Source organism: Delphinapterus leucas, chromosome 14, assembly GCF_059928025.1.
Source record: "Delphinapterus leucas isolate spDelLeu-1000000601 "Yukka" chromosome 14, BTC_Dleu_Yukka2, whole genome shotgun sequence".
Classification (NCBI taxonomy): Eukaryota; Metazoa; Chordata; class Mammalia; order Artiodactyla; family Monodontidae; genus Delphinapterus; species Delphinapterus leucas.
Window position 1 is genome coordinate 15,995,132 of NC_143142.1, and position 12,092 is coordinate 16,007,223.

General features: G+C 37.8%; 1 protein-coding gene and 1 non-coding gene across 3 annotated transcripts in view; both read left to right on the top strand.

Annotated features, from left to right (window-relative positions):
• Positions 1–12,092, top strand: part of TMEM116 (transmembrane protein 116) — a 120,539-nt gene that overhangs the window by 14,808 nt on the left and 93,639 nt on the right. For both annotated transcript variants that reach the window (XM_022550915.2, XM_022550911.3), the window contains exons 2-4: positions 69–115; positions 634–697; positions 7,575–7,706. In XM_022550915.2, coding sequence (XP_022406623.2) covers positions 69–115; positions 634–697; positions 7,575–7,706 — 243 coding nt within the window. The remainder of the gene's footprint in view (positions 1–68; positions 116–633; positions 698–7,574; positions 7,707–12,092) is intronic.
• Positions 408–515, top strand: LOC115804120 (U6 spliceosomal RNA). The gene has a single exon (XR_004024972.1). It is a non-coding gene; the product is annotated as a U6 spliceosomal RNA (small nuclear RNA).

A 12,092-nucleotide genomic window follows, 5' to 3' on the forward strand; every position in this document is an offset into this window, starting at 1 on the left:
AATTAGAGAAAGGTTGAATATTAAATTTAAAAGGCTTAATTTTATTCCTACTTTCTCTTTTTATTTAGTTATTTCCTGCAATGCAGTGGATACAGTTTGTTATGGCTACTCTGAGGTAAGTTTATTTAACCTCATGTAATGTGACTGTTTGAACTAGTACAACTAGCAAAACTGGAGACAAGCAAAACTGGAGAATTCTGAAGTGTCTATATATATTTTTTTTCCCTGGGGATTTGCTTTTACTCATTAGTTAGAAATGCTGTTCTTTACCATGTTGACATTATCTGATTAATAAAATGTAATAACATCAACAACAATAATAACAAAAAAAACCAGATTGAAGGGTAACATCTGAAAATCAAAGGACAATTTGGTCAACAGGATTGATTTGCAAAATCAGCTGTGAAGTGCTAACTTTGGTAGCACGTATACTAAAAATTGTAATGATACAGAGAAGATTAGCTTAGCCTCTGCTTAAGGATGACACACAAATTCGTGAAGCATTCCATATTTTTAAAACATTTGTGCAGTTTATTTTACATCAATTATATGTCAATAAAGCTGTAAAAAAAAGTAGCAAAAACAAAGGAGCCCCAATTGTCCTGTTTAATGATAGTCTTTTATCTCTGCCAGTGTTATAGGTTCAAGTTCACTTATTGCCTATGCTGTATTCCAGAACATACAGAAATCTCCAGAGGTGAGCAGTCTCTTTCTGTGTTGGATTTGAACTTTTTGTGACTTAGCCTTTGAAATAAAAAAGAAAGGGGTCCCCTATAAATGATGGAATAATGCTATGAATTGCTTGTAAATTTGTCGTTTTGATATAATACATTGAGATATTTTAGACATTGCCCCAAAGGTCTCCCTTTTCTTTTAGGTAGTTATTTTAATTATAATTTTTAATACTGAGGAATTGACTAAATGTGGATTAGTGGATAAACGTAGATTTTTTGGGGGTATGCATTAATTATTAAAGTCAAAGAAACAGAGTATTGTTTGAAGCCTATATTCATTCTAAGCATGGTAGGGTCCTGCCTATAGGTGAGTTTTCTGATGTTCATATCTTGGTAAAATTGCTGGTGGGGCTGGAAATAGTTCAAACACTGCTATACAAAAGGTATTTATTTTGCTGTTCTGGCTTTCTAGGCAATTACAATTTAATGGTGAAAATAGAAAAAAAATACATCCTATGTAAAACTATTCATACGAAAAAAGTCAAATCAAAAAGCTTCCTTTTATTGAGGTATAATTGACAAATAAAAATAGTATATACTTAAGGTATTAAAAAAAAAATCAATCAGGGAGTTCTCTGGTGACCTAGTGGTTAGGATTCTGGGCTTTCACTGCTGTGGCCCAGGTTCAATCCCTGGTCCCACAAGCTGCATGGTGTGCTCCCCCTCAAAAAAAAAAGATTTTAAGAAAAATGTAACAAAACTGTTTTTCTAATCAGGCCAAGTGGCACAAAATTAAGCAAAATGTAGTTTAGGACATGTATGAGAGAGCTTTTGTAAAGTGGAAAATGACACATTTAGCTTAGCTATGGCTAAGGTCTCATAGCTAGTAAGTGTTAGAGCTAGAAGTTGAGGCAGACTTGTCTTGTTCCAAAGCTTCTTCTCACATACACTTTTAAACCACTGAAATATAATGTCTAATGAAAAGAGAATTTTGAATTTCAGAGGTAGAATGTGACTATGTAAGTAAAACTAGAAAGTAGACGTCTTGATACTGTATTGTCAATTGCCTGCCAAAGTAATCTTAGGCCACACATCTTCCTGTGATGTGGATTTCCCTAATGTTTCTTTCCTGAATGTTTGTTGAAATTTGAGTTCAGATGTGGTTAAGTTAATGAAGTATAAGTTACGTTGTGGAGAGAGGTAAGCAGAGATTCTCAGTACTACTGACCTTTTGGGCTAGATGGTTATTTGTTATGGGTGGCTGTCCTGCATCTTAGGATATTTAGCAGACTTTACCCAATAGATGTAGCAGCAACCTTCCTCACCCAGTTGTGAGAACCAAAAATATCTTCAAATACTGCCAGATGTCTTCTGAGAGAGGCAGTCACTCCTGGTTGAAAACCACTGCTCTAGGGTGACCTCTGCCATAACAGTGGGTTAGAGCTTTATAAAGACGTAGGGTCTGGTTTGGCCTAGGATGTGACCTTTAATTTCTCTGGCTTCGGTTCTCATACCTTTCACATAACCAGAGCCTGAAGGACCTTAGTAATCATTAATTCAGTGGTTCCTGCACATTCTGCTTTTTTGGCGTAGGGAAGATTCCAATTTTTCCAGCTTAAAAATGCCAGCCATGCTCCACCGTTTTCCTTTATTTCTTCATCAAATAACATTTTTAACAGCATAAACACATGGAAGGCATAATCTGAAAAAGACAAAAATTATTAAATTAATGATTATAGTAAATTGGAGAAATTCATGGGAAATCTTTGAGGGGACTAGCTGCTTAGACAGTAACTCAGAGTAACTCAGAGAGGCAACCTTAAGAGAGAAGAAAGTAACCCAGGCCAGCCAGTGTTAAAAAAAAAAAACACGAGGCAGATATACTTTGCTGCACTTGTGTGAAGTGCACTTCATTTCCTTGTGAAGGTCACTTTTGATATATTTTGTAACTTGATTTCACTAGAAATATCAGGAAGCAGGGTTTTGGAAGAGTATAAATATGAGTTGCTTTAGGTGTTTTACCTTACCAGGTTAGACTTGGACCCAGAACCTCCTTAGGGAAAGCCTTTCACACAATGCATTCCGTCCCTGCACCTTACTTTGCTCTTGATTTAAATGAGACAAGTACAAATATATTTAAAGTTTTTGCTTTCATATTTAGGATCATGTCTTAAGCTTTTTCTTCTCATTACCATGCACTATGCTGATTGTATTTTTATTTATTTTAATTTAATTTTTTTTTTAATTTTTAAAATTTTATTTATTTATTTTTTTTGCGGTACGCGGGCCTCTCACTGTTGTGGCCTCTCCCGTTGCGGAGCACAGGCTCTGGACGCGCAGGCTCAGCGGCCATGGCTCACGGGCCCAGCCGCTCCACGGCACGTGGGATCTTCGCGGACCGGGGCACGAACCCGCGTCCCGTGCATCGGCAGGCGGACTCTCAACCACTGCGCCACCAGGGGAGCCCTAATTTTTTTATTAAAAAAAATTTTTTTGGCTGTGCTGCACAGCATGTGGGATCTTAGTTCCCCAGCCAGGGATCAGACCTGTGCCCCCTGCAGTGGAAGCACGGAGTCTTAACCACTAGACTGCCAGGGAAGTCCCTTTTTAAAAATTTTTGATTGTTTGTATTTTTCTTAAAGCATGACCTGTATCATACATTTCTCTGTATTACCTTTGACACAATATCTTGTTAAACATAGAAGGGGTGAAATCTTTTTTAATTTCAATACTAGGTGCTCAGTTAAGTTTTGTTGTTTAATTGATTGATTTTATCTCCTGTTACTAGAACTCATGATTTTCCAACCATGAGTGAAAGTATATAAACATCTTTTTATCCTTTATTTCTGTGCCAAAGACCTTAGGTGTGTTTTAATGGCCAACAGTTCCCTATATATAAGGCTATTTATTGACTCAATGACCATAATTATGTTCTTGCTCACAAAAGCTGCTTGGCCGCCTTTCTGCTCCAGAGTTTATTTTGTATTCAGTTTTAATTTTTTACCCATTAACAGTTATAAACTTGTGATAGGTCATAGACCAGTAAAATCTATGAATATGCCACCTGGCTGGAACCTTAACAGGCTTCCTTGTAGCAAAGAATATATGTTGTTAAAATAATTGTATCTGATATTTAGTAAATACAGTTTAAAATATTATTTCACTTGTTTTTGTTTGTGTTAGCCAAAGCAGCTTGACCATTTACCCCTATTAGCAAGGTATTAGCATCTTAACTTTCCTCTCATTTGGAAGAAAAGTATGAGAAAAATTCCCTTTTGTACAGTTGAGGAGATTAGTTCTTATATTAGGTAGTATCTGTTGATAACTTAGTAATTTTTTTGCAGGGGGGGCACATCCCAGGGACCGGGCCAGCCTGTGGACCCAGTGGTGGGGGCACCAAAAATTTTTAACTTTACTTTTTTACTGTGAGATATACCAGCCATGGTTTAGAAGGCATAAAACTCACGTGTGCTATATAATGGATGGCTATAAACAAAACCTGGGACAAGAAATAGGAATCGCTCATATCCCCAAACATTCCTACTGTGCTCCTTCCCAATCACAACCTCACCTCTAGCAGTAACCACTATCCAGATTTTTGCTTAATCATTTCTTGGCTTTTATGTATAGTTTTACCAGTAATGTATATATCCCTAAACAATTTAGTTTTGCATTTTTGAACTTGACATAAATGGGATAATACTATTTTTTGGTATGTATTGCTTTGTGATTTGCTTTTTTCCCTCAGTATCACTTCTGAGATTTGTCCATGGCGTTGTGTACAGCTCTGGTTCATTTCTTTTTCACTGATGCTTAGCATTCTATATTATGAACGTACCACAATATATCTATCTGTGCTGCTATAAACAATCTTGTACATGTCTTCTGATGCACACATGCAAAAATTTCTCTAGTGATTTTACCTAATAACAGAATATAGGATATTCATATCCCCTAGATAGTGCCAGACTTTTTCCAAATAATTGTGCCAGCAGTGTATGAAATGTCCTATTGCTTCATGTTCCTGTTAATATTTGATATTGTCAGACTTTAAAAATTTTTGCCATGGGTGTGTAATTTTCATCCCATTGTAGATTGATTGATTTATTGACTTTTGGTCTCCTTATAGTTTTAATTTTTTAGTTTCCTTGATTACTAATGGGGTCAGGCATATTTTCACATTTTTACAGCCATTTGGATTTCTTAAGTACCTGTTCAAATCTTTTGTCCATTTTTTTTCTATTGGTTTTTCTTATTGCTTTGTAAGAGTTTTTGTTTGCTTTGTTTTTTAAAAGTAAATTTCATTTATTTATTTATTTTTGGCTACGCTGGGTCTTTGTTGCTGCCCGCGGGCTTTCTCTAGTTGCGGCGAGCGGGGGCTACTCTTCACTGTGGTGCACGTGCTTCTCATTGCAGTGGCTTCTCTTGTTGCGGAGCGTAAGCTCTAGGTGTGCGGGCTTCAGTAGTTGTGGCACGTGGGCTCAGTAGTTGTGGCTCATGGACTCTAGAGCACAGGCTCAGTAGTTGTGGCACACAGGCTTAGTTGCTCTGCGGCATGTGGGATCTTCCCAGAACAGGGCTCAAACCCATGTCCCCTGCATTGACAGGCGGATTCTTAACCACTGGACCACCAGGGAAGTCCGTGCTTTGTTTTTAATATTGTTTGGATACTGGTCCTTTGTTAGTCATATGTGTTAACAAATATCTTCTCCCACTTTGTGGCATGTTTTTTCACTTTCTTTATGGTGTCTTTTGACACAGACATTTTTCATTTGAATGTGGGCAAATTTTTCAACTATTTCTTTTAGATCTTTTTGTGTTTTGCTTAGGAAAAACTTGCCCTAACCAGTAATTAAAGACATTGTCCTATATTATCTTAAAAAAAAACCTTTATAAATGTTGTCTTTCACGTTTAGGCCTTTAAACTACTTGGGACCGATTTTTGAGCGTGTGAGGTAGAAAGTAGGGGCCCAATTTAATTTTTATCCATATGGATACCCAGTTGTTCTAGTATCACATTTTGAAAAGACTGTTCTTTCTCCATTCATCTAAAAAGCCACCTCTATCATATATCAATAGTTTATAGGGGCTTCCTTGGTGGAGCAGTGGTTAAGAATCCACCTCCCAATGCAGGGGACATGCGTTTGAGCCCTGGTCTGGGAAGATCCCATATGCTACGGAGCAACTAAGCCTGTTCGCCACAACTACTGAGCCTGCGCTCTAGAGCCCGTGAGCCACAACTACTGAGCCCACGTGCCACAGCCACTGAAGCCCACCCACCTAGAGCCCATGCTCCGCAACAAGAAAAGCCACCACATGAGAAGCACACGTACTGTGATGAAGAGTAACCCCTACTTGCTGCAAGTAGAGAAAGCCCATGTGCAGCCAAAAATAAATAAACTTATTTTTAAAAAAACGTTTATATATATATGCTTAGGCTTGTTTTGGGCTCTCTGTTCTGTTCCATTGGTCTATTTGTCCATCTCTGGGCTGGTACCACTGCATCTGCTTTATATTGTGTCCAGCTTTATATTGTTTTGGTATGTGTAGGACAAGTCCTCCTTCTCCTTTTTCTTCGAGTGTCATAGTTAACTTGATATTTTGTATTTCAGTATCAGATTTAGAGCCAACTTTGTCAAATTCCACAAGAAGATATGTTGATACATAATTGAGATTGCATTTAATCTGTGTATCACTTTAAGGAGAACTGACATTTTCATAACATTGGATCTTACAGTCCATGAGCATGGTATATTTCTTTACCTTAGATCTTTGGTATCTTTCAATAAACATATTATAATTTTCTCTACAGAGGGGCCAAAACTATTATCAGGAAAGTGGGATTGGGGAGGCCAAAAGGAGAAGGATATTAGAAAATGAGAAAGACAGACTTCAGCAATGTAGATAGAAATTGAAAGACAACATATACAATTCATGCTGATATTTTTCTCCACCTTGACTTTCATTGATATGAAAACCTGTAAAATGAATAAGGTCTTAGGATCTAGTACATAACATGGTGATAATAGTTGATAACACTATTGTACAATTGAAATTTGCTCAGAGAATAGAACGTACATGTTATCACACACATATGCAAAAAGGTAAATATGTGAGGTGATGGATGTGTTCATTAACTTGAGGGAAATCCTTTCACAATGTATATGTACATCAAATCATCACATACACTTTATCTTGCAGTTTTATTTGCCAATTATACTTCAATAAAGAAAAAAGAAAAATGCAAATTAAACTCTATGAAGATTAAAAAAAAACCTGTTTTCATTTTCTTTGAGTTCTCAACCATATCCTAAAACACTCAGGTGATAATCTCATTTCTTTTCTTTTTTTTTTTTTGCGGTACGCGGGCCTCTCACTGTTGTGGCCTCTCCCACTGCAGAGCACAGGCTCCGGATGCGCAGGCTCAGCGGCCATGGCTCACGGGCCTAGCTGCTCCGCGGCATGTGGGATCTTCCCGGACCGGGGCATGAACCCGTGTCCCCTGCATCGGCAGGTGGACTCTCAACCACTGCGCCACCGGGGAAGCCCCTCATTTCTTACTGTTAGAAGATGTTGACTGTGCAGCTAGAGCACTTAAAATTTCCCATTTGTGGTATGTCTCCATCACAGAATTTCTCATCTTTTCACTCTTTCCTTGAGGAAGAATTTCCAATGCTAATACTTCCATGAATAGTCTGGTTCCAGAACAGTTGGGATAGTTGTGATTACAGATTACTTCCTACCTGGAGTATTCCTTTATATTCCCCAGTCAACCAATAGCAGAGGCCCCAGAAAAATTATGTCCAGATTTCTACTAGAAGGGGAAAACATAAAAGTAATTAATTGTTACATTCTCCTGTCTATATCATTTTTGAAATTATGAATTTTATTCCTTTACAGATAAGGCCACTCGTTTATCTGAGCTTCTCTGACCTCCTCCTGGGTATTTACTGGCTCATTGAGGCACTTCTCTATGGAACTTCAGCAGCCAATAAGGACATCGTCTGCTATAACTTGCAAGCAGTTGGACAGGTGAGTACTACTAGATTGTGATAGTACCTTGTACGAAAGGCACACGCTTATTTAAATAAGAAGCAAAGATAATCCATCCTGGGAAGCAGGACCCTTTTGTTTATTGTTACACTTTGAAACAATAGCTTTTATTGTTTTTCCCCATTAAAAAACTACTTATTTATTACAGAAAATTTGGGAAATTCAGAGAAGCAGAAAGATAATTAAAATCACCCAGATATAATCATTCTTTAATATTTTATGTATATTATATATTTCCAGTCTTCTTCTCTTTAGGTATATGCATTTCAGAACAAATAATACATTAATACTTTTGGTAACCTGCTTTTATTATTCAACATAGTGTGACCATATTTCCATGTAATGGAATATATTTCTACATCTTTTGAGATTATTGCATGTTTTTTATTACATTAATAAACATTAACTTTTGGAAATACTACATATGATTATATATCTTTCATAGATTTTATCAATGGATTCACCCACATAGTACCATCAGTATATAATGTTTCTGAGACTTGGGATGTGAAAAAAGTAGAGGTTAATATGCAGTCTGTACTCACTGCTGGATGCTTCCTCTGGGATTTGTTACTAGAGGGGAAATTTGTTTCAGTGTAGTAGGAAAATACTAATATGTAGTTAGTGGTATGAAATCCATGTACTAATATGTTACCTATCTTATATAAATTTATTTATTTTTTTAAACACGTGTGTGGGTTTTTTTTTTTTTTTTTGGCTGTGTTGGGTCTTTGCTTCTGTGCGTGGGCTTTCTCTAGTTGCAACGAGCGGGGGCCACTCTTCATTGTGGTGTGTGGGCCTCTCACTGTCATGGCCTTTCTTGTTGCGGAGCACAAGCTCCAGACGCGCAGGCTCAGTAGTTGTGGCTCACGGGCCTAGTTGCTCCGCGGCATGTGGGATCTTCCCAGACCAGGGCTCGAACCCGTTTCTCCTGCATTGGCAGGCAGATTCTCAACCACTGCGCCACCAGGGAAGCCCCCGTGTGTGGGTTTTTAAAAATTATTTATTTATTTATTTTGGCATTGGGTCTTCGTTGCTGCGCACAAGATTTCTCTAGCTGTGTCGAGTGGGGGCTACTCTTCGTTGCGGTGTGCAGGCTTCTCATTGCTATGGCTTCTCTTGTTGCGGAGACAGGCTCTAGGCGCACGGGCTTCAGTAGTTGTGGTATGCAGGCTCAGTGGCCATGGCTCACGGGCCCAGCCGCTCCGTGGCATGTGGGATCTTCCCAGACCAGGGCACGAACCCGTGTCCCCTGCATCAGCAGGCGGACTCTCAACCACTGCGCCACCAGGGAAACCCTATAAAGTGTATTTTTTAATGGTTCTATGTGATGTTTATTAGGCCAGGATTCATTGTGTTATTATTGTAATATCAAGTGTTTTTTAAATCACAGGTGCTTGGTACAGATGTCATAAATAAAGCTCAGGGACTGAGATTATGCTAAAAAACTTCAGCCTTTTGATATTCAGGGTTAACTTGGCAGATTCAGAAGAATATACTATATAAATAATTCTTAGTGAATGTCTAAATTATTCTTTAGAAAAGAAAAAAATGTCCAGGTTCTTCCAGATTAAAGTAAAACTTTTAATATTCCCCGTTGCATTTCCTCCTGATAAATTCTGCCAGTTTGGAGGGAAAAAAAATACTATTTTACGTGGCTCTTTTCTTTTTTGTTGTTGTTGTCCAATGTTCTCTCTTTTTTAAAAACTGAAGTATAGTTGATTGACAGTGTTGTGTTAATTTCTGCTGTACAGCAAAGTGATTCAGTTATACATGTATATACCTATTCTTTTTCATATTCTTTTCCAATATGGTTTATTACAGGATATTGAATATACTTCCCTGTGCTATATAGTAGGACCTTGTTGTTTATCTATTTTATATACAGTAGTTTGTATCTGCTATTCCCAAACTCCTAATTTATCCCTCCCCCACCCCCTTTCCCCTTTGGTAGCCATAAGTTTGTTTTCTATGTGTATGAGTCTATTTCTCTTTCATAAGTAAGTTCATTTGTGTCATTTTAGATTCCACACAAATTTGGTATCATATGGTATTTGTTTTTCTCCTTCTGACTTACTTCATTTAGTAAGATAATCTCTACGTCTATCCACGTTGTTGCCAATGGCATTATTTTATTCTTTTTTATGACTGAGTAGTATTCCATTGTGTATATATACCACATCTTCTTTATCCATTCATCTGTCAATGGACATTTAGGTTGCTTCCATGTCTTGGCTATTGTAAATAGTGTTGCTGTGAACATTTGGGTGCATGTGTGTATATATATATATATATATATATATATATATATATATATATATATATGTTTGTTTTTTTTTTTGCGGTACGTGGGCCTCTCACTGTTGTGGCCTCTCCCGTTGTGGAGCACAGGCTCCGGACGTGCAGGCTCAGCGGCCATGGCTCACGGGCCCAGCCGCTCTGTGGCATGTGGGATCTTCCTGGACCGGGGCACGAACTCGTGTCCCCTGCATTGGCAGGCGGACTCTCAACCACTGTGCCACCAGGGAAGCCCTGCATGTATATTTTTAAATTAGAGTTTTGTCCAGATATATGCCCAGGAGTGGGATTGCTGGATGATATGGCAACTCTGTTTTTAGTTTTTTAAGGAACCACCATACTGTTTTCCATAGTGGCTGCACCAGTGTATATTCCCATCAACAGTGTAGGAGGGTTCACTTTTCTCCGTACCCTCTCCAGTATTTGTTATTTGTTGACTTTTTAATGATGGCCATTCTGATCTGTGTGAGGTGGTACCTCATTGTAGTTTTGATTTGCTTTTCTCTAATAATTAGCAGTGTTGAGCACATTTCCATGTGCCTGTTGGCCATCTGTGTGTCTTCTTTGGGGAAATGTCTATTTAGGTCTTCTGCCCATTTTTTGAATGAGTTATTTGGTATTTTGCTATTGAGTTCTGTGAGCTGTTTGTATATTTGGATTAATCCCTTGTCAGTCGCATCATTTGCAAATATTTTCTCCCATTCTGTGGGTTGTATTTTCATTATGTTTATGGTTTCCTTTGCTGTGCAAAAGGTTTTAAGTTTGATTAGGTCCCATTTGTTTATTTTTTGTTTTTATTTTTTTTGCCTTGGGAGACTGACCTAAGAAAACATTGTTAGGATTTATGTCAGAGAATGTTTTGCCTATGTTCTCTTCTAGGAGTTTTATGGTGTCATATCTTATATTTCAGTCTTTAAGACATTTTGAGTTTATTTTTGTGTAGGGGGTAAGGGAGTGTTCTGACTTCACTGATTTACATGTGGGCTGTCTAGCTTTCCCAACACCACTGGCTGAATTATACACTGCATTGTATATTCTTGCCTCCTTTGTTGAAGATTAATTGGCTGTAGGTGTGTTGGTTTATTTCTGGGCTCTCTATTCTGTTCCATTGATCCATACATCTGTTTTTGTGCCAGTACCACACTGTTTGTTTGCTATAGCTTTGTAGTATTTTCTGAAGTCTGGAAGGGTTATGCCTCCAGCTTTGTTCTTTTTCCTCAGGATTCCTTTGGCAATTCTGGGTCTCCTGTGGTTCTATAGAAATTTTAGGATTATTTGTTGTAGTTCTGTAAAAAATGTCATGGGTAATTTGATAGGGATTGCATTAAATCTGTAGATTGCTTTGGGTAGTATGGCCATTTGAACAATATTAGTTCTTCCAATCGAAGCACATGGGATATCTTTCTATTTCTGTGAATCATCTTCAATTTCCTTTATCAGTGTTTTATAATTCTCAGTATATAGGTCTTTCACCTCCTTGGTCAGGTTTATTCCTAAGTATTTTATTATTATTTTTTTGATGTGACTTTAAATGGGATTGTTTTCTTACTTTCTCTTTCTGATACGTCATTGCTTTTTTTTTAAACAGATGAACACTTTATTTATTTATTTATTTATTTATTTATTTATGTCCACGTGTTTCTTCTGGCATCTTAGTTCCCCGACCAGGGATTGAACCCAGGCCCTCAGCAATGAAAGTGCAGAGTCCTAACCACTGGACTGCCAGGGAATTCCCGATACTTCATTGTTAGTGTAAAGAAATGCAACAGATTTCTGTATGTTAATCTTGTATCCTATACCAAGAGTTGCTTCTTCCTAGTCCTGAAAGTGGATTCAGTTTATCTCTCCACTTGGCAAGGTTTCAGAACCTCATTTTTTATACTTTCCTATGGAGAAATATGTTTGATAAGGCAGAAACTTCTCTTGACAAGATAGGTTGACTGTGCTGACCTGTCGAGGCATTAGTGCCTCCTCCCAAAATTGGTCAGAAATGTTGGCCTAGATGTTCTGTTCCAGATGTTTGGCTAGTTATAGGAAAGCCAGAGCTGGTCAGAGAGAATTAACTCA